At 34.1% G+C, this 27,162-nt stretch overlaps 4 protein-coding genes across 9 annotated transcripts; 3 read left to right on the top strand and 1 right to left on the bottom strand.

Annotated features, from left to right (window-relative positions):
- Nucleotides 1–1,649: 1,649 nt before the first annotated feature.
- LOC140829045 (cysteine-rich receptor-like protein kinase 15) lies at nucleotides 1,650–5,243 on the bottom strand. Of its 2 annotated transcripts, none has more exons than XM_073192001.1 (7): nucleotides 4,245–5,243; nucleotides 3,604–3,738; nucleotides 3,386–3,501; nucleotides 3,057–3,267; nucleotides 2,722–2,959; nucleotides 2,303–2,453; nucleotides 1,650–2,088 (listed from the first exon to the last, which is right to left on the bottom strand). In XM_073192001.1, the coding sequence occupies exons 1-7, from the start codon at nucleotides 5,035–5,037 to the stop codon at nucleotides 1,723–1,725; spliced, it is 2,010 nt and encodes a 669-aa protein (XP_073048102.1). In that variant the 5' UTR covers nucleotides 5,038–5,243; the 3' UTR covers nucleotides 1,650–1,722. The 2 variants fall into 2 exon arrangements, with proteins under 2 accessions (XP_073048102.1, XP_073048101.1); XM_073192000.1 differs by having other exon boundaries at nucleotides 4,224–5,241.
- A 4,569-nt stretch (nucleotides 5,244–9,812) lies between these two features.
- Nucleotides 9,813–11,199, top strand: LOC140829044 (thiamine thiazole synthase 2, chloroplastic-like). The gene is made up of 2 exons (XM_073191998.1): nucleotides 9,813–10,761; nucleotides 10,899–11,199. The coding sequence occupies exons 1-2, from the start codon at nucleotides 9,868–9,870 to the stop codon at nucleotides 11,064–11,066; spliced, it is 1,062 nt and encodes a 353-aa protein (XP_073048099.1). The 5' UTR covers nucleotides 9,813–9,867; the 3' UTR covers nucleotides 11,067–11,199.
- Nucleotides 11,200–13,372: 2,173 nt separating this feature from the next.
- On the top strand, nucleotides 13,373–16,107 carry LOC140829905 (CRIB domain-containing protein RIC10-like). 3 transcript variants are annotated; one of them, XM_073193190.1, is made up of 5 exons: nucleotides 13,373–13,789; nucleotides 14,043–14,137; nucleotides 14,494–14,591; nucleotides 14,713–14,797; nucleotides 15,778–16,107. In XM_073193190.1, the coding sequence occupies exons 1-5, from the start codon at nucleotides 13,659–13,661 to the stop codon at nucleotides 16,002–16,004; spliced, it is 636 nt and encodes a 211-aa protein (XP_073049291.1). In that variant the 5' UTR covers nucleotides 13,373–13,658; the 3' UTR covers nucleotides 16,005–16,107. The 3 variants fall into 3 exon arrangements, with proteins under 3 accessions (XP_073049291.1, XP_073049290.1, XP_073049292.1); XM_073193189.1 differs by having other exon boundaries at nucleotides 13,375–13,789; nucleotides 13,980–14,137; XM_073193191.1 differs by having other exon boundaries at nucleotides 13,377–13,826; nucleotides 13,980–14,137.
- Nucleotides 16,108–19,673: 3,566 nt separating this feature from the next.
- On the top strand, nucleotides 19,674–25,198 carry LOC140829043 (homeobox-leucine zipper protein PROTODERMAL FACTOR 2-like). Of its 3 annotated transcripts, XM_073191995.1 has the most exons (13): nucleotides 19,674–19,944; nucleotides 20,053–20,140; nucleotides 21,423–21,700; nucleotides 21,779–21,896; nucleotides 21,982–22,170; nucleotides 22,322–22,762; nucleotides 22,854–22,955; nucleotides 23,121–23,321; nucleotides 23,417–23,591; nucleotides 23,675–23,946; nucleotides 24,054–24,149; nucleotides 24,327–24,717; nucleotides 24,827–25,198. In XM_073191995.1, exons 3-12 carry the CDS (start codon nucleotides 21,477–21,479, stop codon nucleotides 24,693–24,695), a joined length of 2,187 nt encoding a protein of 728 aa, XP_073048096.1. In that variant the 5' UTR covers nucleotides 19,674–19,944; nucleotides 20,053–20,140; nucleotides 21,423–21,476; the 3' UTR covers nucleotides 24,696–24,717; nucleotides 24,827–25,198. The 3 variants fall into 3 exon arrangements, with proteins under 3 accessions (XP_073048096.1, XP_073048098.1, XP_073048097.1); XM_073191997.1 differs by lacking the exons at nucleotides 19,674–19,944; nucleotides 20,053–20,140 and adding an exon at nucleotides 20,864–20,999; XM_073191996.1 differs by lacking the exons at nucleotides 19,674–19,944; nucleotides 20,053–20,140 and adding an exon at nucleotides 21,212–21,333.
- The last annotated feature ends 1,964 nt before the right edge of the window (nucleotides 25,199–27,162 follow it).

The raw sequence follows: 27,162 nt of genomic DNA, 5'->3' as shown, positions 1-27,162 counted from the left end.
TAAAAAAAGAAATAAACGAAAAATGTGGTAATATATATTATGATAAATGTCTAAAAATATTTAATTCATTATTAAAACTGTATATTAATGCCTGTATGTATAACTGTTTGAAAATTGAATCTTTCTTAGAAATTACAAACCAAATTAAATTACATTTCAAATTTCAAATCTAGAAATAAAATTTCATTCTGGAAATTATAAACCAAATTCAAATTGTTATTCAAAATTTAAATATGAATTCTGAAATTTTGAAACATATTTCAAAAATTGTGCTCCGTTGAAATTATTTTATTAATTTAAAATTAATGACACATATATATATATAGATGTAAAGTTATATAATTAAAAAATTTCATCTATATTTTAGATGAACTATTTTTAATTTGGTTTTATTTTTGAGATCTAATATATTTATTTCAATGATAGTATAAAATCATTTTTCTCTTCAATATATTAACTCTAATCTTAGACCAACAATTTTCGAATTATTATAGATTATTAAAAAATAATCGTAAGCCAATTTAATATTAACTATCATTTTTATTATTTTTTTATTCATGCAAAATAATATAAATAAGAAAAAATTGTTAATTAACATATTTAGAATTAAAATATATGTATGGAATTTGACATACTTAAGAGGCAAATTTTGTTTGTTAAATTACTTCAATGCCAAAATTGATTATGGAGTTGTTAGTAGGCTATTATTAATAATTCATGTTAAATAAATTTATATTAAATACAAATTACTATTTTTTTATACTTGAATAAATTTATCTAGTAAGTTATCATTATAAATGTTTCTTTTACAATTAGTACTTTATCTCCAACATAGATCATTCTCTTGAATTATGCAATGACACTAAATTGATCGTGACAAGGTTCGGAAACCATGTTTGGAAGGAAAATTTCTTACTGGAAGTAATGCATGTCATAAAGTGTTTATTCCAAGAATGTCATTGACGCCTTCTTATATAAGGCTTCCTTTTAAATTTCAACAAAGATAGTTCAGTATTCTTTGATTGTATTATATTCAATGATAATCAATAAAAATGAAGGGCAATCAGTGTCTCATATAGGACTTTTTTTAAATAACTCTGTTTTTAGTCATGGTCAGTTGTACGTTGCCGTATCCAGAGTTATGAATCCTAAGAGTCTAAAAGTTTTGATATGTGATAGTGATAGCAACCCGAAAAATTCAACAACAAATGTTATATTTAAGGAAGTTTTTCAAAATTTGTAATTTCTTTTTTTTTTTTTCTAATTGTATGATCTATAATCCATTTAATTTATTTGTATTTTAATTTAGATTATTTATCGAAATTAAAACCACATTAAAAGTTTGTATCATGTTTATCATTTTATTTTGTTATAGTTATTGTTTTCTACATGACACATAAATTTATATGTGAATACAATATAATTGATAAACACATTATGTAATGTCATTCATTGTCTAATACAAACGTGATATTAATTTTCAGCCAAAATACAAAATTGCTCTTTTATTCAATATTTCATTGTTAAGATCTATATGTATATGAAAACAATAAACATTTCACTTTATTAAAAAGTCAAGTTATAGAGAAAGTAAACAAATTATCATATATACTAATTTTAATAATCAATTAGATAAAATAATTGTCCACTGGTGAAAAACTAGTTAAATTACAAATACAGAGACTTTATTCACGAACCTTAACCAGGCATAATTTTCAGATATCATCTCGGATAAAACTCAGTAATTGACATGACGTTATTTGATTCAGTAGAATGAGGTGACTTATTTTGGGATATTGATGATGTGGTCGACCCGAACTCTCTTGAATCATATGCTGGAAATAATACATTCTTCGAAATACGGCTATTTGTGAAAATTGTTGGCTCTAAAGGAACCGGCAAAGATATGGTAAAGCTGCTAAGCATTAGAACGACAGAAGCCATTGTTGGTCTATCTGCTAAATTATCTTGCACACATAAAAGTCCAATATGAATGCATCGTAATATATCACGCAAGGAACCCGAACTAGCCCTCAGCACGGGATCGATCATATCCTCAACCGTTCCTCGGTGCCAATACTTCCATGCCTGTGACATATTTCTTTTAAATAAACTAGCATTTAACAGCTCATGGACAGCTAGTATGGAAGTCCGTATAATTGATTTAAGGTGCATGGTGAATTTAGAGTGATAAAAGTTGAGGGATTAACTGGCAACCATCTAATCTACAACTGATAATAGAGTTGGTAATTGGCTTCAAATAACAATAGAATAAGGCTCAGAAACAAGTAGATTTGCTTACAGCACTTAAGAGGTCTTCTATAGTCTCTCCATTTCGAAATGAGTTGTTTCTCTGGCCAGTCGCGATTTCTAGGATCAGCACACCAAAGCTAAATACGTCGGATTTAATAGAGAACTGTCCGTGCATTGCATATTCCGGTGACATATACCCACTGCGCACAACATGCAAGTTATTAGTATCTGTAGTCAAAAGCATAATTGTGCAGTCTATTCCAAATAAGTGGAAAGAAGTTTTTAGTATCGATTGAGAAGAAATAGCTCATGACTTCACCAAAAGAAAGAACATTGTAAAATTCGTCTAAGTTTCCTATAAGATACTGATTTCATCTCCAAACTAATGACTGATGGTCTGGATGACCTGTTTCATTCTCCTACAAATGATTCTGAATTTGTCCCTAATTCAAATGAAACAACACTTACTATGTTCCCACAATTCTGTTGGTATTGCCCTGTGTTTCATCTGCGGCACACAACCTGGCCAAACCAAAGTCTGCAATTTTGGCGTTCATCTCACCATCTAAAAGTATGTTGCTGGCTTTTAGATCACGATGAATTATTTTAAGTCGAGATTCCTCATGCAAGTATAGAAGTCCTCTTGCAATTCCGCCTATGATCTTGTAGCGTCTTTCCCAGTCCAACTCTGTGCGCTTGATTGGATCTGTAGTGTGTGTACATATATCCGAAGAATAAGTACTGAGTTCACAAGCAATGTACTCGTTACTTTCTAGCTTGATATAACTTTGAAATTCATTTACCGAATAAAAATTTGTCAAGACTTGCATTCTTAACAAACTCATAGACGAGAAGTCTCTCTTTTCCTTCAATGGAGAAACCCAAAAATCTAACAAGGTTCCGGTGTTGTAACTTGGCTACTAGTAAGACTTCATTCTTGAACTCCACATCACCTTGTCCTGAATCCATGGACAGTCTTTTTACAGCGATTTCTTGTCCATTTGAAAGTCTTCCCTGTTAAAAACAAACATGTTCAAATTCCAATCAATCTAGTTTGTATCATGAGTACTGTCATTACCGATATTCAATCGACGTAGGAAATTTTTGAATAAAATCTGTATCATTTGATTACCTTGTAAACGGCACCAAATCCACCTTGCCCCAGCTTATTGTCATCCGAGAAATCATCTGTTGCGGATTTAATTTCGCAGAAATCATATTGTAGAGATTCCGCCGAGTCAATACCGCCTTCAAATAAAAAAGGGAAGCTTCAGTTTCAGCAACATTGTTTGCTATGCCTGAAGAATATTAATTAAGTTCCACAAAAACTGTGGGGAAAAAAAAACTTACATTCAAGTATTTCCTTCGGTTTCTTCTTTGTTCTCATAATTAGCAGCATGCCAGCAAATACAGCCACTATCAGACACACACCAATCGAAACAACAATGATGATGGTCGTTCGAGTTTTATTATTGTCTTTTTTTCCTGCAAAATCGTGATGAGTCTGAATCTTATTTCAAAAAAATTAAAACGTAATTAAGTATTATTATTGTCTTTTTTAAATTTTGATTTTGATAAACTAATTTCCAATTTTCGACCATTTTGATCATATGATTGATGTAATATTGGTGAATATTAACACCTACCATTAGATCAAGATAGTCTAAAAAACTAAAAATGAGTTTATAAAAAACCAAACACAAAATTGGACAAATTAATTAATTAAAAAAACACTATCCCTTCACATAATCATATAATTGCTATGTTTTAGTGGATATACCTTTATAAATAGGATCACATACAGTCTGGAATGAATTTTAGCAAATCCAATGAACAAATCAAGATTGAAAGCTATTTTTCCAACAACTGAAAACGAGAGAACAGAAGATCTTGCGAAGAAATCATCAATATAGTTCAAGAAGGTTCATCTTGCACTGTAAAGGTACAAAGTACATAATATCATCTGTTACCTGGTGTTGCCGACAGCGTGCCTGGTGGTAGTGATGCTGATGTGGGTGGTTGCGGCGGTGGTGTTGCGGCAAGCGCCTGTAATTCTTGAAGCCTGGTTTCATTGTAAAAGGTTGTGTCTTCGTAACGAAGAATGCAGCTAGGCCTTAGAATTCTACACCCTCTCTTGTTGTTGCAAGCTCTTGGAATATCCGCAATAGCCCCAATTAAACAACTACCGCAATCCTCCGAAGATAAATCCGGGGTACATTGAACCAGCGAGAAAACAGTCTGAAAATCTACCGTACTTCTATTCCCTGCTGCCACTTTCCTCAAAGAACCACCTTTAGCGGCCTGGTCACGAAGATTGTCCACTAGCGTTCTAACATCCGCCATAAATTGTCCGGGACTCGAAGCATTCTGTGTATTATACAAGTACCACCCTCTTCTAGTCTCGACGATCCCGAACATGGATTCATTAGAGTACCGTAGTGTGCAGAATTCATTAAACTGAACTGCCCGTTTGTCATTCGGACACGACCTTACTATGTCAGCGGTGGCTTCTTGGATACAACCACGACAAGTAGGGAGCTGAACGTCCCCTCTACAAAGCACGGAGGCATATACTGTATCCAGGTTCTTACCCATCGAGGCGTTGTAGAATCCGTTGAAATCGACATTTGTGGATAAAGAAGAGAGAAGGGTGTCGAGGTTACTCTTATACGTGCTATTATTCGTGTAATTCCCGTTGTTGAAGCACGAGGATTGCGCCATGGCGAAGGCTAAAAGGTTTGTGAGAATCAAGAAAATTGAGGCAAGCGGCCATCTGTTAGACATCAGAACTGCCAGGGGATTCAAGTTGCCAACTTCAACTCTGTATATCAGAAAACAAGAATCATAAGACTATCCGATTGGTTTTTCGGCAGTGGGAAAACACAGGATCCACCGGGGAGAAAGGCTATTTTCCCCTCTTGACTTAGAACAGGCGTCGCCCGGATTGTTAAGTAGAAGTAGAATGAAGAGGACAGGACTAGGCAAGGACAAATATGTGATTGCGTGTAAATAAGGAAAATTCTTACCATTGACCATTTCAAAATAATGTGTAATATAATGAGGATGACAGGACTAGGCAATCCAAAAGTCTTTGATCGGATAAAGATCTTTGACATCGACTTTAATACGACGATACTATGTTTCTGTAATATATAAATATAAATTTTGTAAACAATTAATAGTCCGAGTTTTTAGGGAAGTAGGGAAATTAAAAATAAAAATAAATTCTCAGACACAATTTATATTTTACTAAATTAAAGTGTTGTTTGGATTATATTTTTAAATTACTAAATTTAATGACAATTATATGATTTTAATATACGGTCGCATCAATTTTTATAGATTTTATTTCTTCCATTGCATCTATGATTTCAAACATTTGTGCCAAATAAGCAATGTATTATGTAAGAAAAAATGATGTCAAACAAAATATAATATGATAAAGTAAGTATTTTGGTAATTGTACTAATATATCTATACTACGTATATAATACTTGGATTATAATTTGGAGTCAACAACGGTTTTAATTGTTATGACCAACCGAATCGATCGATTTTCACTATTAAAACCGACCAATCAAATTGATTAAAAAAAATCGGTTGTAGAGAAATTATTTGCTCAAATTTAAAAGGAAATGTCGCGAATATCTATTAGCTTTCAAGTTTCAAAATCGGTTTTATTATTTTGATTCAGTAATAATGAAACTATGAAATCCGTCGCTGTTATTTTTCTCGGTTGACTCGAAGACCAAGACTTGGATGGCGTGCCTTCCCCGCTGCTTGTTGGAATTGTATTCTTTCTGACGAAAATATCGAAAATAAAGGCTTTTTGGAAAGGGAAAAAAATATGTATGACTCGTTCCAAAAGCGATTGATATGACGATGATTGGCACTTGTTTCTGGATACGATTTCAGGAATACAAAAAGAGTAGGTCTATTGTGATACGGTTTCACGAATATTTATCTGTGAGACGGGTCAACTCTCCAGATATTCACAATAAAAAGTAATACTTTTAACATAAAAATTAATATTTTTTCATGGATGACTCAAATAAGAGATCTGTATCACAAAATACGGCTCGTGGGATCGTCTCACATAAATTTTTGTCACACAAAAATTAGTAGCAGGACTTTTCTTACTCTTTTATTATTCTTTTTGAAAATTATTACAACTCTATTTATCTTAGAATTTTCTTCTCCAAGAATTGAAAAAATTATTACAACTCTAGTTATTCTTTAATTCATTCACGTTTTTTAGAATTTTGGTTCAAAATACATTTTTAATTCTTAAAATTGAAAAAATCTTTTTGGAGTTTGCAGTCCATACTATTTCGCTCGCACCTTATTTGTTTTAAATTCGAGTTCACATTGCCCAGAATTCATGGATAGTCTTTTTACAGCAATGTCTTGTCCATTTGGAAGTTTTCCATATTAAATATTTCCATAAATCGGTCCTACAAATATTTAATATATCGATGAAACACAATACAAAAAAATTTAAAATGAGATCGATTTACCTTATGAATGACCCCAATTCCACTTGCCCCACCATAAATCAGTCCTACTATTATACCCTACCTTAATTACTACAAATATTTAATATACGCGTCAAATGCTTGACAAAGAAGACGAAAAGTAAATATTTATGAAAACAATATCGATGACATTAAAATTTTATCTCGAGTTCGATATGCAGAGTGAGTCATCGAATCTTCGTAACGAAATGGGTCGGGTCGGTATTCTGAGCTTTGCACAGAGATAAATAGTGTTAGGGGGCGTCGGAGAGTTTTTCGAAATGACCTATCTGATACTTAAGTTAGTCTGGAAAGCAAACTTAAGGAAACGAGAAATATAATAATGTTATGTGAAGATGAGAATGTGTGTTAAAACCGTGACCAATATATGATATTTATAGAATGAGGAAATTTAGTTATCTTTTTGAAGTAGGACTCCTGCTGAGATAAAATATTTTCTCATATATATAGGAGACCTCAAAAGCAGGACTTTGTCATCATGGCGGCTGAGACTCTTGCTTTGTCTAATAATAGGGTCGGACTCTCATAAAGTTATGGTCTATTTTGAAATTGGCTTGGATCCGTCCAAGCGTGACGATTTTAGAGAGGTAAAAACTTGTATGAGACGGTCTCACGGGTCGTATTTGTGAGACGGATCTCTTATTTGGGTTACCCATGAAAAAGTATTACTTTTTATGCTAAGAGTATCACTTTTAATTGTGAATATGGGTAGGGTTGACCCGTCTCACGGATTATGACCCGTGAGACGGTCTCACATGAGACTCACTCTTTTAGAGATATCAAATATAATCTTCAATTTCATATATTTGTTGTGAAAATTTATAACACCAGATATATTTTCAAATATTTATTATGACGAGTATAGCAATATTGGTCGGGGAAATTAAATCGGTAATCATTACAGGAGTATTTGTTTTAATTTTACTTAAAAGGTCAAAGTGACAAATAACAAAATAAGGAATTTAAAGTGTTTAATTACTCATTTAATGTAAAATTTTATTTAATTGACTGTGTTTTAGTTATCTATTAGAAGAATCATAACTTGAGCCGTTTAAAATTATCGCCAGCTAAGCATTTAAAAAATGATAATATGTGAGATGAGTCAACTCTATCTATATTCACAATAAAAGTAATACTCTTAGCATAAAAAATAATATTTTTTCAACGATAAACAAAATAAGAGATCCGTCTCACAAATACGACTCGTGAGACCGTCTCATACAAGTTTTTGCCTTAAAATACGGACACTTAGAGAAGCAAATTTCAACCGAAGCATTGTTCTCCAGCAGAAGAAAACATCGTACATTTAGTTTTAAGTCTTTAAGAAAGATTGTTCGAATATGTAATTGGGCCGACAACATATAAAGATCGATTCCATTTACCTTGGAACCAACTCGAACCGCATATTTTTGAAACTGGATTGATGTAGCAAACCCTATATATGGGCCGTCAGTGATCAGACCTACTTCGTTAAAAAAATAACAATAATAATCAACCGGATCGATTATATGTTTTTCTGTGGAACCAAAACCGGATCGATTCCAGTTCCTATTACAAGGAAGCACGCCACACCATTCTTTCTAGCAGGTTTGGGTATGTCCGGATCGATTCCAGTTTCTTTAAACGAGTTCAAACGAGTTTTTATCGAAGCGAGCTTCGAATAACTCACCAACGGTTTGGTTCGTTTACATCCCTACTCGTGTGGTATGAAATATGCCGTAAGACTGCTAAACATCTCAAAAAAATGGGAGGTTAATTAATTTTTTTAGAAGAAGAGAGAAAGTAAATCAAATCGGTGTTTTAAAACTTGTGGAAAAGTGTGACTTCAGCGCAATAAGGATCGAAACGCGAGGAAAAAACTTTACTTTGGACAAAAACGTGAAAAAACGTTCAACTTTTTTGTTGATCATGTTAATCATGCAAAAAGCACAAAAAAAAGGTTGAAAAATCAACAAAAACATGACTTTTTTCTAACAAAATTGATTTAAAATATAAGATGTAATTTAAAAATAAACATCTAACAACATAAATTTTTAAAAAAAAACAAACCTTGAAGACATCGAAACAAATTTTGTCTTTTTACGTGCAGATAATTTCTTTGCGATTAAACTCGACCCAAAAAAAAGTTTTACTTTAAACAATTTTTAACTTATTTTGTATAACTTTATATTTTACGCATTTATTTTTAAATTCATTATGTTTATATGTTATTTAATCTGTTAATCAAATTAATATAATTAAAATCAAACTAAGAAATATTTTTGTAAGACTATATCTCATTTTACGTTTGCGAAGGCGTAATTAAAATTTCTTGATTTTTCTGACTATGTAACTATGTTGTCTTTCACTTGAGTTAGCATCAAGAAACTATTTAATCAAAATTGATTGATGCAGGCAACCGCAGCCACTAAGCAACAAAAATCCGCAAGTTGAGAATCTTAATTTAATAATAATAATAATAATAATAATAATAATAATTGTATATGATAGTGATATTATAGATACAGTACAAAAAAGATATTAATTTGTTTTTGTATTATTAGAATTTAAAAGGTTAATTTTAGATAGCGAGCTCATAAATATCAACTTTCAAGTTCGGTCGAATCGAACCGACTTATCTTGAGTCGGTGTCTACAGACTTTGGTACGTAGTAGCCAAATATCATATTTTTGTTTAACTAGATATATTGGTTTATGTTTTGGAAATATGCTTTTTATAATCGTGTCAACTCTATAAATTGAAACTCAAGAAATATTTACCTTTTATTTCAAAATTAAGTAAATAGTACAAGAAATGTAAATTATTATTACTATAGTTGGATTTCTAATTTATATATTATTAGCAAAATCATATATTTGATATTTATATTACATACTATATTTATATATACTAAGATTATTATCGATTTCTCAAATGTATTATAGTCCCAACAATTCTCCATCGTTCAAATTCTATCTTATTTTGAAGTTAAGATATTTTGGAGTTTTTTCCTCTCTTTATTTATAATAATTATTCCTCCACCTGATTTCCCACTAAACACTCTTCTCTCGACGAAGCAGACCATTTTCTCAGTACATCAATGGCGGCCATGGCCACAACAATAACCTCTTCCATCTCTAAATCCTCCTTCTTCGACATTAAATCCGCCTTCTATGGCTCCCCAATCACCCAACGTGCCGCTCAGCCCGTTAAATTCGCCGCACAAAACTTGCCGATCACCATGTCCGCCGTACCATACAACCTCGACAGCTTCACCTTCCAGCCCATCAAAGAATCCATCGTTTCCCGTGAAATGACTCGCCGGTACATGATGGATATGATAACCTACGCCGACACCGACGTGGTCATCGTCGGCGCGGGCTCCGCCGGTCTCTCCTGCGCGTACGAGCTCAGCAAGAACCCCGACATCAACATAGCTATAATCGAGCAATCCGTCAGCCCCGGAGGCGGCGCGTGGCTCGGGGGACAGCTCTTCTCCGCCATGGTTGTCCGCAAGCCCGCGCACAAGTTCCTCGACGAACTCGAAATCGAGTACGACGAGCAGGAAGACTATGTGGTGATCAAGCACGCCGCTCTTTTCACCTCAACCATCATGAGCAAGCTGCTGGCCAGGCCCAACGTGAAGCTGTTCAACGCCGTTGCGGCGGAGGATTTGATCGTGAAGGGAGGCAGAGTCGGCGGCGTGGTGACGAACTGGGCTCTGGTTTCGATGAACCACGACACACAGTCGTGCATGGATCCGAACGTGATGGAGGCGAAAGTGGTGGTGAGCTCCTGCGGCCACGACGGACCCTTCGGTGCCACAGGAGTGAAGCGGCTGAAGAGCATCGGAATGATCGACAGCGTTCCCGGAATGAAAGCCCTCGACATGAACGCCGCCGAAGACGCCATCGTCAGGCTGACGAGAGAGATTGTGCCTGGAATGATCGTCACCGGCATGGAAGTCGCAGAAATCGACGGATCTCCAAGAATGGTAAGCATTTCTCCTCCAAAAATCGAATATTTACTGGTTCCAAGATCAATTTCGGATCACTTCAAATCGAACGAAAGTAAATCGATCGATTATTAATTCTGGTGCTGATACCATATTGGATGGATGATTTGGTGCAGGGTCCGACGTTTGGGGCGATGATGATTTCGGGGCAGAAAGCAGCGCACCTAGCACTAAGGGCATTGGGACTGCCAAATGCATTGGATGGCAACTACAGCTCACTCGAATCCGCTCAACCTGAATTCTCTCTGGCCTCTCTCGAATCTGATGAGATCGTTGCTGCGTAGAATTTAATTTTATTGCAGTTTTAAATTAATAAATAAACATTGCATGTCAAATAAAATATGACGCCAGCTTTCTTGGTTAGAGTTTTTTTAGAATCATTGATTAATGATATTTGTCCTTTCCTTTTCCCGTCAATTATTATTATTATTATTATTATTATTCATATACTGATATAATATCCATTTTATACTATCTAATATGACAAAAATTTATGTGAGACTGTCTTATATATTTTATTTGTGAGATATATATCTTATTTGGATAATCCATGAAAAAGTATTACTTTTCATGCTAAGAGTATTACTTTTTAGGCAAAAACTTGTGTGAGACGGTCTCACGGGTCGTATTTGTGAGACGGATCTCTTATTTGGGTCATCCATAGAAAAATATTACTTTTTATGCTAAGAGTATTACTTTATATTGTGAATATGGGTATGGTTGACCCGTCTCCCGGATTAAGATCCGTGAGACGGTCTCACATGAGACCTACTCTACTTTTTATTGTGAATATGAGTAGGGTTGACCAGTCTCACAGATTATGATCCGTGAGACAGTATCAAAAGAGACCCACTTATCTAATATATATAATGTAAAAAATTGTGTTAAACAGTATTTCGGATCGTATTTTGTGAGATATATATTTTATTTGGGTCATCCATAAAAAATATTATACTAAGAGTATTATTTTTATTATGAATATCGATAGGGTTGACCCGTCTCACAGATATAGATTCGTGAGAGCGTCTCATAAAAGACATGTTCTATATGTAAATCCATTCATATGATTTGGTTACCACAAACGATGCGATTATCTAATGATATTTTTCAAATATAGATTTGTGATGATCGTCTCATGAAAGACAAGACCTAATTTATATGTAAATCCATTCATGTGATTTGGTTACCACAAACGATGCGAATATCTATAGATATTTTTTGTGGGCAAAAAACTATCTATAGATTTTTTTGTGTGCTTTATCTAAAATTTCATTAATATTTTCAAACTTCCTCTCTATTTAGGTTAAAATCATATAAAATAATCCGTCGTTTGTATTTAATTTAATTTTTCCGTGTATAAATTTTTTTTTCTCAATTTAGTTTAGATTATATAGTAAAAAATTAAATATATAAATGGATATTATATACATTATCTTTCATGTGTGCCCGAAAGTACTAGTACTTGTATAAGATTCCAGCTAGGCCTAGGAGTTTGAAGTGCATCTTGTTTTGGGCCATATTTGTCGATGGTCCAAATTAACAAGGGAATAACAAATCCTTATCTTCAAGCGCAAAGTTGTCTCTGGGCTTTGTCTCTGTGGCTCTTCCGCATGGATTATTTAATTTATTGTGACCAGTCGATTCTTCCTCAAATAATTCTTAGTATATAATTTTGTTCATAATTTTATATGTGAGAGAGAGAGAACAAACTCGTTGATGACTATATAAATTATAAGTAGTAGTGGTTGTATAACTTTTGACAATTCAAATATTACGTTTTAATTTATCTACGGACAAATGTTATACAATGCAAGTTCTAGTTGATAAATTCAAATTATTTGTGGTTGTATAACTTTTGACAATTCAAATATTACGTTTTAATTTATCTACGGGACAAATGTTATACAATGCAAGTTCTAGTTGATAAATTCAAATTATTTTATTCAATAGTTAGTAAGTTTTAATATCAAGAGGATGAACTCAGCCGATGATACCTTAGCTTAATGGTTAGTGTTGAGGCTCTGAGATTTGGTGATCTCATGTTAGAGTCTCGTTGTTTGGGGACAACTTTCTTAATTTATTTATGTTGATTTAGTTGTTTATTTGTGTTTTCTTTGTCCAAGATGGTTTACGCTCAAATCTCATCAGTAGTGTAAATAATTACATCATATTTTTGTAGCTTATAAAGCTCAAGCTCAAATGAAATTTTAACCAAATGAATATCCGATTTGAAATTGAATAAGCAAATGCCAGCATTAATCGGAATACTGCGATGCAATCTACGAGGTACAAAAACGTGCTTCCAACATTGAAACAAATCTCCTTTTTGTATTTTTATATTGAAAATATTAGCTCTACATAGCTGGCATATGTGCTGTAATTCTATAAATGCGATATCAAACAATATTTTTTCGGTTTATTAATGATGTTGATTAATTTAAAAAAAATTAACAATGATATTCATGTTTTAATTACATGTTTTTTTTATATTAAAATAATTAAAATTGGTCTTCAATTTTCGTTGCTGTCATTTGGTAATATTTGCTTTGATATGAGTGTTAGTATCTCCGCTTTTGCGATAATTTTTATCTGCTATTTTCCTGTCTCCCTGTCTCCTTCCATTCAACCCCACCCATTTTTTAGGGAGATTTGGTGGTGCTTTCTTTCTCTCTTCTTTTTCTTCATCGGTTTCTTGTTTCTCTCTCCTTACCTCCCCTCCTAGCAACCCACAGCCCGGCCCTTAATGCCGAGCACAGTTGAAACACGCCGCTGAAATTCCCAAGAATCTACAATTTCTTGCCTTTCCATTTCACACCCATATCTTTGTTTGTGTGAATCCTCGTTTGTTTATAGAATTTTGGTCTGAAACTGCATGCATGCTTATCTTGATATGCGTATGTCTACGGTATTGGAAGAGTTATGGGGATTGTGAGCAGGAGGAGAGGAGAAGAAGCTTCCCTGTTGAATCTCCTTTCTCCATGCTTCATCCCTGTTGCTTAATCATAAGGTACGTGTTTTATTTCATCCTGTCTCATTTTCATCGGGTAAACTGATGGGGGTGCCGATTTCCAAAAGCTAATCTCCTATGCAATGCACTTAGTTGTGAAATTCATTCTTTTTGCTTTTTCAAATTTTGAGATGAGAGAAAATTGTGAATGATTGTTTATGATCCCGTGATGAGTTTGCTTTTGTCATAGGCAAAGGAACAGTTCTTACATTTGGTGGTTCTTTCTTCTGCATTGTGCTCCATATCTTGACAGAGAGCGGATTTATTGGAGTTTCACACTTGCCATAATGGGAACAAAAATAAAAGGGATTTACAAAGGATTCAAATATGGCCTCTCTCAAATCTTTGGTGAGCCCCTCAAATATTTTTGTGCATTTTCTATTAAATATTTTCTCCACATCTTGTGTGGATTGCTTACAATTTCCCTCATCGAGGTGGATCCAGTAGAGAAAGCTGGAGGGTCATTCCTAAGTCCTAACTCCTAAATAAAAGAAAATTGATCTTCTTATGTTAATTTTATGATAATATGTTTTCCAACAACCGGAATACAAGAAATCGTCCTCTGGCCTTCCCTCATACACCCTAGATATATTTCCTGGGACCGTCCCAAGATATATGGTTATTGCAGTCTTTTTTTCGACTAGGACCTATGTATTGTGATCTTTTGTTATTGTTGTTAAACAAAAAACAACATGGTTTTGAAGTTGTGAAGGAGCGGGAGATTGAGATCGGGTACCCGACAGATGTCAAGCATGTGGCACATATTGGGTGGGATGGCCCTTCTGGGAATGCACCTACTTGGGTATGTTGATTCATAATTTGATCTCTGTTCCACTTGTACATAGCTTTTTGTTCTGATAGTTTCTACATTGTTAATTGAATGGAAAAGCTTTGACTCGTTGGTTTGTTTCGTCGATCTGCAGATGAATGAATTCAGGACCGTGTCTGATTTCACGACAACGTCGATTGGCAATTCAGGCTCTGCACTTTCTCCATGGTCATCTCAAGGTTAGTCATTGATGACACCCTTTCTCGTTTTGATACTCTTTGTATGGTTTCTTTTAAATACATTAAGTCGTTTGAGTAATTACGAATGGTGCTCCGTAATTCAAGAAACGAGCACAGTGGATTTGTAGATTCACACATTATGAGCAAAGTCCCTGTTCAAGAAAGAAAAATATATATCACGGGTAGCACTTTTGACTGGAAAATGATAAAATTGTCCTATGCATTAGACTTCTTTTACAAGGGAGATGAAGTTAAAAAAAGATTCTTTTACAGATAATTGGAGAGAGTTTTTTTGGCCGATTGTTCACGAGATGTTTAAATATTTGATTGGATCTGTAAAAAAAAATTGAGCATTTTTTTCCCTTTTTTTCTTTTGGCCAAGCATGTGGGGTGAACCACTTGGCCTCTTGACGTAAAACTATAGACGTCCCAATTTTTATAAGCTCCACTTTTGGGAGTTAGTTGGTCATGCATATTAATTAATTCTTGTTGCTAGTACCCGACCAACATTATACTCGTTGGAAGTTCCTTTGAGCGCTCGCCCTGTCCAACACGATCTCGAAATTCTGAAATTGGTGATATTCTAACAAAATTTTAGTTATTCCTTCAACTAGCTATACTCCTGGATCAACTGAAGTGTGATTTTACTTATACAAAGAGATTTGAAAATAATCGACGCCTTTTACGTTGCTAATCAAGAATTGAAATGGATGGCAGCCGATTGTGAATTGTTGATGATGTATGCGCGGCATTTGCTCTCGTTTATCTTTGTGTGCAGTGATCTAAAAGTATTATGCTAGTTATGATATGATCTAAATATTTGGATAATATAATTTATGTCGGGATTAACTTTTCAAATACCAGCCGAGCCGACGTTTGGTAAAAATGATGATCTATTCGATGCATGTTTCGAAGTGAGTTTAATTTGGACTGAAGCACTCATGTGATGGATTCTTCTTCCATTTCTAACTTGCTGACAGAATACGGAGAATCCGTGAGGCAGCTATCAGTTTCTGAGATGTCGAAAGATGTACCGTCGGCAGAACTGCCCAATATCAAGAAAAAGCAGAAACGGAAGAAATCAAAATCTACCTCCTCGCCAAAGTCCAGTTCTTCTCATTCGTCAAGAACATCACGAGCGGCAAAATCTAAATCCAAACTCGTCGGAGAAGGCAGCACAAAACCGGCTAACATCGAAGTTGTGTAGGTACTTGAAACTCCATGAATGCGAATCAAAACAAGAACTCTCGTGCCAATCAAATGCCGGTTCCGATGCTATGGAAATATGAAGAAAATTTGTGTAATATAGCGGAGTGCGTTGTGAATTACAATGATTGAATATTATCTGAGAGACTCTAATTTTTATCTTATTTTTCAAATTTGTGTTTCCCTCGATGAAGGGCCACCATGTAGAGAGAACAGTTGTTAGATTTGGCTCAGTTATTTAAGTAAATTCGTTATTATTGTATGGGTGTTGTTGAAATTTTACAAATATCTCAAGCGATGCATGCTAATCATAAATCATAATATGTCTCTCTCTACACAAATCATAATATTTGTTCCTGGAAAAAATTTGTGTGAGACGGTTTTATGGATCGTATTTTGGGAGACGGATCTCTTATTTGGATCGTCCATGAAAAAATAGTACTTTTTATGTTAAGAGTATTATTTTTTATTGTGAATATCGGTAGAGTTAACTCGTCTCACAAGAAATATACTCTTGTTTCTGACAATAAATGGGCCCCCAAAAAATGTAAGAAATAAAATTTAAAAAGTTTGGATACGCGGTATATTTTGTATGGAAAATTTTGTATTTTGATATACTAAGTTTTCAAATTTTTATTTATGTATATGAATGTTATTTTTTTTAGTTATTTCGTTTTATTTGACGACGTGACATTTGATAAGTCAGTAATTTTCGATGTTTATTTATCTGTCTCTTGACTCGAATGGGAGCATGTTTGAACAATGATCTTAGAGTGTCTAGGGTTAGGCCAGGATGGTATGTTACGTCGGTATTTTTCGGTATTACAACATCACTATGTTGAAATAAAAAAAATCAAAATTAGTTTACCAAAACTAGAATGAAACAAATTTTTTTTTATCAAAGTGAGTATGTCAAGACTATATGAGATCTATTTCAAGTGATTCTCCTTATGTCTTGCATAACTGGTTATGAAATGGTTATGGGCCTTCTTTCTGGACTGAAAATAGCATTGGGCTGTTGTGAAACAGTGTAATTTGAACTGATCAATATTAATGGGCCACTTACCATGCATGTTGATTTTTATGTGTGTGGATAACAGTCGAATAAAAATTATTTTTAATAAATCTTGCTTAATTTATACATAATCTATTTAAATTTCATCTCACATTTTGCCAGTCGCATGCATGTTGAATAAATTATATTTATTTTTTAGTAAATTTCTATATTTAAGTTGATAATATGGAAATAGTTTTTGCAGTATCTCTGGAAATATAGAAAAATATAGTGTAAACTATTTTGTGATTAAATAATGAGATGAATATGAAAGGATGAAGCATTTATGGTGAAGGAAAGAAGAAATCCTGAGGCACGCTTTTTAGATATTACAATAAATGCGTTTGCGCAGTGCATTTTATGTTTATCAGGTGACTGATTTACCTTTCACTTGACAAAGTGATGATTTCACCAATTGAAATTATCGTCAAAATATTAAATACACTGCCCAAAAAGAGTCAAAATTGTAGAATATATATATACAGATACATAGATACATGCATGACTAACTTTATTCAAATTACTATGGTCGTATATATTGATCTGTTACGATGCATGTTCATTGTGCCCACTAATTATGGATGTGTCATCCACACAAATTTTTTTAAAAATTCCACCTAGCAAAGAGAGGTGGCATTTCCAGCATTTGGCGTTGCCGGCAGCAACGATGTTAGGCGAGGGTCGCGTGGAAGAGCCGAGCACGAGGGTTGAAGATAGGGTGGCCGTGGTGTTGGGCGCAAGGGTTGTAGGCAGCAAGGGTGAGCGAGTTAAATGTTAATATGACATTCAAAATTGATGACATGTCTAATGTTACATCATTAATTAAAACAAAACAGTCAAAAATTAAGAAAAAGATTATATTTTAAAATTTTAGTGGATCAAAACTTAAAATTAGATAATTACGTAAATAATATTTTTTCAGTTTACACTTCAAAAAATAAGTTTTTAGACATTTAACGCTCCTTACTTGATCGTTGCAATCTTAAATATTAAAGGTTTTGACATTCAAAAAATAAGTTTTTAGAAAATAATTTTAAAAGTAGAAGTAACTTAACGTCATTTACTTGATCGTTGCAATCTTAAATATTATCGTTCTTTTACCTAGTACTAGCATTAATTGCACCATTAATGTTGTACAAAGACATTTAACGCTCCTTACTAGTTTTGGTATGTAACAATACTGATTTCTCTAAAGCTTTCTGCAGGACCTTTTTTAGGTATTAAAGATGACTTTACTCAGGAGCATCAGAAGCTGTTTTTGATTATAGACGTTGGACTCAAAGTTATCTATATATATGCTCAATCCTTTATAGAAAACAACGTTATTATCATTATCAACGCAACGATTATTCCAACGTGAGTTTTGAGCTATCATCAACTATTTATCTTCAAGCTCAACATACAAAAAAGCAGCATACGTTTTATTATCTATAACCGATCTTCTGAGACCATTTTGTGCTGCTGCTGTTTCGTAAATCTTTTCAAACTAAACACTTTACTATATCTTACTGAGAAGAGTTTGTAATCTGGAAAGAATCTTTTCCAAAACTTTGTTGTATTCGTTTTACTGAGTTGTGTAACTAAAAGTTTTAGTAGGCTAAGGATAAGCCCTACTGAAGTGGGTGTGTACAAGTATTGTACTGTAATATCCAAAGTCTTTTAATCATACCTTCTGGAAACTGAAGAAGGGGATATGCAGAAGATTTTATCTTTGAACTTCCAGAAACAACAACTGTTCAACTGCCTACTGTTTTAGACGAAAACTTGTGTGAGACGGTCTCACGGGTCGTAATTTTTGAGACATATATCTATTTGGGCTATTCATGAAAAAGTATTACATTTTATGCTACAAGTATTACATTTTATGCTACAAGTATTACTTTTTTACACTCTTCTAATTTTTTTTTTCAACTTCCTCAAAATGTTTAAATTTAATCACTTATATAAAAGTATAATATTTGCAAACACTCCCTATATTTCATGCACATTCAAAGTATAATAAAAAAATCGAAGATCCAACAATCCATTCAGATGTTTATAAGTTGGTTGACAATATTTGTCCTTTTATGATTCAGAAAGCCTAATCCTCCTTTCATTTATTATTTTATGGGAAAATTTCATTTTAAATTATGTGTATTTGTGTTTTTGCGATTTAGTTATTTTTAATATCGAATTTCAGTCTCAGACCACTATATTTGTTTTTTGTAATTTTAATATTTTTTTCGACATGATACACCGATGTGATATTATTATGTATGCAATGTCATATCAAACATTTTGAAAAATAAATTAGAGATACTAAAATTTGATATAATAGAAAACAAAATCAGCAAAACACAAACATGTATATGACAAAAATCGCAATTTCTCCACCTTTATTTTGGTTGACAAATTTTCACCATATGCTTTAATAGGATAAGAATATTTTTTTTTTACAAAGATAGATTAAAACCGAGCGGCTCGACCGTTCACAATCCCATGCAGGAAATTTGAACAACCCCAACCCACCTGGCCCGCCATTAATGCTATTTGCATTAAATCTATTTCTGTCATCGCTTCTCCACCTGTTTCTCTTCGCCTTCTTCACCACCAATTCTTCATATCAGAGCTTCCTTCCTCCTCCGATTCTTCAATTACTAATTCACTCTCTTTCACATCGTATATTGTTTTTCTTAAGTTAAATAAAGGTTCTTTTGCAAGAAAACCAGTAGCATCATCAATAAACCTGAATTCCCCGTACTCCTTCACAAATCAAATACTGCTTTCCCGGCATTCCTTTTACCTGAAATACTTCTATATCTATTTTCCAAACTTGATTCTGTAAAGGGTTCTCACTTTTTCCCAGTGGAAGTTTCACGAACGGCGAGTCCGCGCTCCATTCATTCATGTAATGTCGAAACACGTCAGTTAATTTTCTTGCTATAAGTTTCTGCCGGGAAAATATTAAGCTTCATTTGCTGTACTGAGGTTTATTGTTTATTCTTTTTGTTGGCAGAGAGAAGATTTGAGTTACACTCCACTCAGTTTGTATTGAAAAAATATAGAGGTGTACTCCAAAGAACGCCATTTCAGATTCTGAGAACGTGAGTCTTTTTTTGAAAAAAAAAAATATCGAATCATCTTTCGCATGTCATGACCGTTACGATGTCCATTAAAATATCTCTCATCGGTTCGAGAGTTGCAACTTTACATGGGGTTGAAGTTCCACAATAAGAATTCTATCTACCCAGTCCCGACTCTTTCCTTCCTTGCCCTTCAGGAGTTTGCATACGTGGATTTCAACAATTATTCCCTTGACCTAGTTTTTTTAGTTGAGTTAGCTAGGTTCAATTATAAGATGTAGGTTCCAATCTCGATCCATCGTTATGTGTTGGACTAATCATAGTTAAAATGCTTGTAAACTTCATGTTCCAGATGTTTATTCTTAGAAATGAAAAGGTGTGTTAGTTGTCTCATACCGGTTCGGTAAAATCCATGAGAATTGCATATATGATAATGGCTTGTAAGTACTTCGATAATCACTTGAGGTAGTTAAATTTTTCATACTCCAGTTGTTCATTCTTGTGCGTGAGAGAATGTGTTAATATGTCTCATTTAGGTTGGTCAGAGTTTTCGGAAGTTTCATATATAGATTTGAATAATACTTATAATTAGCTTTTGAGATTGATGTAAGTCCGAATAGAACAAATGTTTTGTCCATCAACCCAAAACCAAGAATCAAAGTCAATGCCAATTAAGATACTGCCAGATCAGCAATCACTGTCATTTCAACCCAATTTACTATCTTCTAAAAACCCGGAAAAAAAGAACCAATTTCATTCGTGAGTGAGCTTTTTAATTAGGGTTTCTTGGGAGCGATCATTTAGCTTCAAGGGTTGATGATGATGTTACGAATTTTCTTGCCAGTGAGAAAAACCCAGCCATTCTTGGGCAAACAAGAAGGTTCCATGAATATATATTTCTGGTTTTAGAATTTGTGCAAAATCATAACTTTTCTGTTGTCACATTAAATTAATTTATCCACCCTTCGTTTCAACTTGCTGTACCAACATCGTCATTCACCACTATTAATTTCAATGAACACTTTTGGACACTCTACAATTAATTTTTCTACCAGGTCAAGATTTTTTGACGCATTATGTTTTGTGTCAAGAGTCAACCGTCGCGTCGCAGTTCTTTGGCTTCGTCTATAAACTCGCTGAGATCTTATGAGCGGGCTAGAAATTATTTATTCCATTGATCAATTAATTCAGTGTTAATTAATCTGCTAAAGCTAGTATTTTTAAAGAGCGTTAATCTTTCTACATTTCTTTAATGGAATATATATATTCTTCGTGTTCTCATTACAATTCTTTTCCATTTCAGTTGCAAGACTCGAGCATTTATTTCTCTGCGTAGATCATAGGTAAATAGCTAAAGATGTTTCCACAAAACATGTTTGATGGGCACCAACTTTTGCTGGATATGGAGCATAAAACCCCAGAAAATGAAATGGACATAATCGGGGGTGATGATCAGTACGAAAAATTAGGCAATAACACAGTGGAAGCTCCAGACTCCATTGATGATCAAGACCCCAATGAAAGACCCAAGAAGAAGCCATACCATCGCCACACGCAGCATCAAATTCAAGAAATGGAGTTGTTAGTACTACACCTGCAATTAAATCACATTTATGTAAAAATTCTTCATTTCTTTTTGTAAAGTAAACATTTGAACAGATATTTCAAGGAATGCCCGCATCCTGATGACAAGCAAAGAAAGGAGCTTGGACGGAGATTAACGCTGGAGCCTCTGCAAGTGAAATTTTGGTTCCAAAACAAACGCACCCAGATGAAGGTGAAGACAGTTTCTTTACTCAACTTGACTTCGAGCTTTGTTTAGTGTGGTTAATTTCATCGATGATGGATAATTGTGCATGCAGGCTCAACATGAACGCCATGAGAACACAAGTCTGAAAACCGAGAATGATAAGCTTCGTGCGGAGAACTTACAGTACAAGGAAGCTCTCAGTAATGCTACTTGTCCCAACTGTGGTGGCCCGTCTGCCATTGGAGAAATGTCCTTCGATGAGCAGCAACTCAGGATTGAAAATAGCCGCTTGAGAGAAGAGGTAACTGCAAGAGGACTTCAATTCTCCGTATCTTATAAAAATGTGAATAATATAACATGAAGTTAATGATTGACTGATTGAAGAGATATGGGGGAACATGTTTCATTAAATGTCAAATGAAGTAAACAATGGTTATGTATGTCGTTTCCAGATTGATAGGATTTTCGGAATAGCTGCAAAGTATGTAGGCAAACCTATGCTCTCTTCTCCTCGTCTACCTGAAGGAGCAACTCGTTCATTTGATCTTGGAACAGGGAATTTCGTACCACAAACAGGCATCGGTGGAGAGGTTTATGGAGCTCCTGATCTTCTTAGATCAATTTCTGGCCCTACCGACGCTGACAAGCCAGTGATCATCGATCTGGCTGTATCTGCTATGGAGGAACTTATACGAATGGCGCAAACTGGAGAGCCCTTGTGGATTCGGAGCACTGAGGCGAGTTCTGTTCAGGTTTTGAGTGAAGATGAATATATTCGAACTTTTCCTCGTGGGATTGGACCAAAGCCATTGGGAATGAAATCTGAAGCCTCGCGGGAGTCTTCTGTCGTGATTATGAACCATATTAATCTGGTGGAGATCTTGATGGATGTGGTAGGTTAATTTCGCGCATATGAGCTTTTTGGCATTTATCTCTATCTTGGCTTCATTTGCAAAACCGAATAATCTGGAACGGTAATTGTAGAATCAATGGTCGAGCGTGTTCTCTAGTATTGTTTCCAGAGCAGTGACCGTGAAAGTATTGTCGACCGGCGTGGCAGGCAACTATAATGGAGCTCTTCAAGTGGTATGTGTGTGTGTGTGTGTGTATACTGATTGTATGTATTCATTGTATTTGATCAATTCAAATATGGAAATTATGTTTACTGATTGGCAATGGCCGGATTCTTGCGGAAATTAGTTCGTATACTGCAGCAAATTTTAATGACATGTTCTTAATGTTGTGATTCAGATGTCAGCCGAGTTCCAGGTCCCGTCTCCATTAGCTCCAACCCGCGAAATCTATTTCGTCAGATACTGCAAACAACACACGGAAGGGATTTGGGCTGTTGTTGATGTTTCTTTAGACAACCTTAGACCTACCTCTATCTCAAGATGTAGAAGAAGGCCATCAGGTTGTTTGATTCAAGAACTTCCTAATGGTTACTCAAAGGTATAAACCGATTCAATTCTCACGAATACCATGTGAAGCCTGGATACTCCTAGACGGGATCATGAAATTGTCTCTGACCTTAATTAATATGTTAGGTTACATGGGTTGAACATGTGGAGGTGGATGACAGATCTGTTCATAGTATCTATAAACCTCTAGTTGAATCAGGAATGGCATTTGGGGCAAGACGCTGGGTAACAACACTTGACCGACAATGTGAACGTTTAGCAAGTGCATTGGCAAACAACATTTCGGCCGGTGACATCGGAGGTAAGTTAATCATGCTTCGATTAATTTAATGTCCTTTTTCGCAAACACTGATCAGGAAAAGAAAAAAAAAATATCTCTTGAAGTGATATCGTCCCCGGGGGGTAGAAAGAGTATGCTGAAACTGGCTGAAAGAATGGTGGTGAGTTTCTGTACCGGAGTTGGTGCTTCAACGGCGCATGCATGGACGACACTTTCCGGAAGCGGCGCTGATGATGTTCGAGTCATGACTCGGAAAAGCATGGACGATCCCGGCAGGCCGCCTGGAATTGTGCTGAGTGCCGCAACTTCATTCTGGCTTCCAGTTTCACCCAAGAGAGTTTTTGATTTCCTGAGGGACGAGAATTCGAGAAGTGAGGTACACATGAACAGTTCAAACATAGAATTTCGGTCCGAATTTTAACTTGGGCATATTATTTCATAAATGTAATTTGTATCTTCTGCTTCATGTACGATAAATTAAAGTGGGATATTCTTTCGAATGGCGGCCTCGTTCAAGAAATGGCACATATTGCCAATGGCCGTGATCCTGGGAACTGCGTCTCTTTACTCCGTGTTAATGTAAGGTTTTAGTTTAATTAACTTGAAAAGCTTGATTTGCGACAAATGTGGTAAAAAGATAGTGTCAAATATATTTTTTCCGTGTAAATTATGAGTCTTATTATTTAAATCTGGACCATCACATATTTTCTCATCGAATTAGTTAATTTACTACTGATCTCGTTCGTCTTAATGCAGAGTGCAAACTCAAGCCAAAGCAACATGCTGATCCTACAGGAGAGTTCCACAGATTCGACAGGCTCATATGTCATTTATGCGCCAGTCGACATTGTGGCCATGAACGTTGTCTTAAGTGGCGGAGACCCGGATTATGTCGCCCTCTTGCCGTCGGGCTTTGCCATACTCCCCGATGGGCCAAACAATCATCAGGCGGGTAGGGGCCTGGAGATTGGTTCCGGGGGATCTTTACTGACTGTCTCATTTCAGATATTGGTTGATTCTGTCCCTACTGCGAAGCTCTCTTTAGGATCTGTGGCAACAGTCAATAGCTTGATCAAGTGCACTATTGAAAGGATAAAAGATGCTGTTCTAGGCGACAGTGCATGACCCAAAATCATTTTCCCCACAGGTACTATAGAAGAGTTTATTATACACTACTTAAACCCATTCATATTGCGTCAATAGTTTTCGCACGATCTCACCCGGCGAGTATTTATTGTATTCTTTTGTTGCTGCAGTTGATGCCTCCATGCATCGAATCACTGACGATGAAGAAGGTTTTATTTACTACAAAAACTAGAAAAGTCATGAACGACCTCAAACAAATCCAGCAATGTGGTGTTGTCTTGTCTGAAGAAAGCAAGAGTGGCAGCTAAGATTTCACCACGCGTGCAAGGCTAACAGGTTCGGGTATTGACCGATGGGTCGACAAGTAAACAAAGGCTGATCAGTGTAGGGAGAAAACCTTTGTTTTGCTCTAGAGTTACTTAACTAGAGGTTTATTTTCTTGTATCGCTATTGTCTGTTGGCTCTAATGTAATAAATTGAGCTGTATTTTTTTAAGAAATTATATATGATTTAGTAAATTATAATAAGTTCTTCTTCATGAATTTGGTTTACTTTCATTTTGATTTAGTTTTTATTTAATTAATGAACCAATGTCTTATAATCAATTTTACGTACAAGAGTTTGGCTTTAAAATTAATTAAATCGATTATGTTTAAATATTATTGTTTTCTTCAAAATTGATCAAATGTTACGAATTAATTAGCTAGATCGATGTATAAATCTTAATTTCTTCTCCATAAATGTTTTATTTCGACTGATTTGTTGGATTTAGGTTTTGTATAAATGTAATTCAATTATATATAATAGTAGATTTCATTTTGTTTTGAAATAGTTGCTGAAATTTTAACGTGACATTTTAAAATTTATTGCTGAAATGTATTTAATTAAATACTTGAAAAAAAATCATTATTTATTCAAATATTTAATTTAAGACTATATTATTAACTATTTCATTAGACTAATTTTGATAATTATAATAATATTCATGAAATAATTTATTATTTTAAAATAATACAAACATCATATAACTTATCGTGTTATTTTTCTTTAGATAAAAACTTATGTGAGACAGTCTTATGGGCTTTTTTTGTGAAACAGATATCTTATTTGGGTCATCATAAAAAAATATTACTTTTTATCGGTAGGGATGACACATCTCACAGATAAAGATTCTTCGTAAGACCGTCTCACAAGAGAACCACTCTATTCCTTATCTTCTTATTCCACATCATTCGTATATCTCATCCTACCAACTAAACGATACTCGTTATAAATAGTGAAACCGACACACCGTATCAATGTCAACACCGTCAAACAAGGATGATACCTAAATCTAATCATAAAAAAACATAATTAAAAAAAGTACCATTTTGAGTATGTATGTTTTATTTTCTTTATTAGCATTTTTTTTACTAATATATATCTGTTAACAAAGAATGAATCAAATAAGAGTAAAATAAATAATTAAACTATACTAAATGATTTTTCTCTGCAATAAGTGTACCGAATCTTGATTTGGGGCAAGAATGTTGACAATACATGACTCGAAATAATTAAATATCTATCATTTTAAATTACTAATAAATAGCATCGGGGGAGAATCTGTCTGTGTTATTGAAATCATTATTTCCTTGTATAAACGTAAGGTGACATTACCAACCAAAACTTAATGCAATAAAACAATGAGTCGTTGAAATTATAAATGATTTCATCTCGTGGCAGCTGACATTGCCCTCACCTCATATTTATCATACAACATTTATTACCTTCTAATCTCTTCTTCCTGCATGTATAAGCAGAAAGTTGAGTAATTTTTTGAAACGATCTCACTAATATATAATTATGAGACTGGTTGATTTTGATTTATAAACTATTATGAATAATAATAATAATAATAATAATACTTTTGGTATAAAAAAATAATATTTTTTAATGAGTTGAGTCTAAATGTTTGATCGAAAATCTACATCATAAAATTGATAAATAACCAATTGTTTTATATATTTTTTTTAAAAAAGTAACAATAAATTATTGCTTTAATTATCTCATTGATATTTTTTTATCGTGATTAATTCTGTTTAAATTATTAAAAATAAATCAAGTCATAAAAAGTAAATAATTTGATCGTTTAGTAAATAAAAATTGTTTATTAATGTTTTGTGTGTTATGTTTAAAAAAAATATGTAGATTTATGGTCAACGAGGGTTGATGAAATTTATAAAGAAGTAATAAATTCGTTATTTAAAATCATACCAACGATCCATTGCAATTCGTACAAAGGGCAGCAGCCATTCAAAGTTGAAATATTGTATAGTCAGAAAAGGATGACTGCGCGACATGATGTCAATTGGTGGGAAATGATGTAATAAAAGTATTTAAATAATTGGGACCGTGAGAGTATATTTTAAAAAATATTTACAAAAAAAATAAGAAAAGTTACACTAATTAAGAAAATAAGAAAATTATACTTTTTTATCAAATGAATTTATTTCTTTAGGACTTTACA

Source organism: Primulina eburnea, chromosome 4 (genome assembly GCF_022965805.1).
Source record: "Primulina eburnea isolate SZY01 chromosome 4, ASM2296580v1, whole genome shotgun sequence".
In the NCBI taxonomy this organism is placed as follows: domain Eukaryota; kingdom Viridiplantae; phylum Streptophyta; class Magnoliopsida; order Lamiales; family Gesneriaceae; genus Primulina; species Primulina eburnea.
Note: the sequence above shows the minus strand (reverse complement) of the source record. Positions and strands in the feature narration are given on the sequence as shown.

What these genes read in the sequence shown, in the direction of transcription:
- LOC140829045 (XM_073192000.1), bottom strand. Translation starts at nt 5,037, where the DNA reads ATGTCTAACAGATGGCCGCTTGCCTCAATTTTCTTGATTCTCACAAAC. An exon ending in CACGCTGTCGGCAACACCAG is followed by an intron (nt 3,739 to 4,223) that starts GTAACAGATGAT and finishes ACGATTTTGCAG; the next exon opens with GAAAAAAAGACAATAATAAA. An exon ending in GATTTGGTGCCGTTTACAAG is followed by an intron (nt 3,268 to 3,385) that starts GTAATCAAATGA and finishes TGTTTTTAACAG; the next exon opens with GGAAGACTTTCAAATGGACA.
- LOC140829044 (XM_073191998.1), top strand. Translation starts at nt 9,868, where the DNA reads ATGGCGGCCATGGCCACAACAATAACCTCTTCCATCTCTAAATCCTCC. An exon ending in TCGACGGATCTCCAAGAATG is followed by an intron (nt 10,762 to 10,898) that starts GTAAGCATTTCT and finishes GATTTGGTGCAG; the next exon opens with GGTCCGACGTTTGGGGCGAT.
- LOC140829905 (XM_073193189.1), top strand. Translation starts at nt 13,659, where the DNA reads ATGCTTATCTTGATATGCGTATGTCTACGGTATTGGAAGAGTTATGGG. An exon ending in CTGGGAATGCACCTACTTGG is followed by an intron (nt 14,592 to 14,712) that starts GTATGTTGATTC and finishes GTCGATCTGCAG; the next exon opens with ATGAATGAATTCAGGACCGT. An exon ending in TTCTCCATGGTCATCTCAAG is followed by an intron (nt 14,798 to 15,777) that starts GTTAGTCATTGA and finishes ACTTGCTGACAG; the next exon opens with AATACGGAGAATCCGTGAGG.
- LOC140829043 (XM_073191995.1), top strand. Translation starts at nt 21,477, where the DNA reads ATGTTTCCACAAAACATGTTTGATGGGCACCAACTTTTGCTGGATATG. An exon ending in ACAAACGCACCCAGATGAAG is followed by an intron (nt 21,897 to 21,981) that starts GTGAAGACAGTT and finishes TTGTGCATGCAG; the next exon opens with GCTCAACATGAACGCCATGA. An exon ending in ATAATGGAGCTCTTCAAGTG is followed by an intron (nt 22,956 to 23,120) that starts GTATGTGTGTGT and finishes GTTGTGATTCAG; the next exon opens with ATGTCAGCCGAGTTCCAGGT.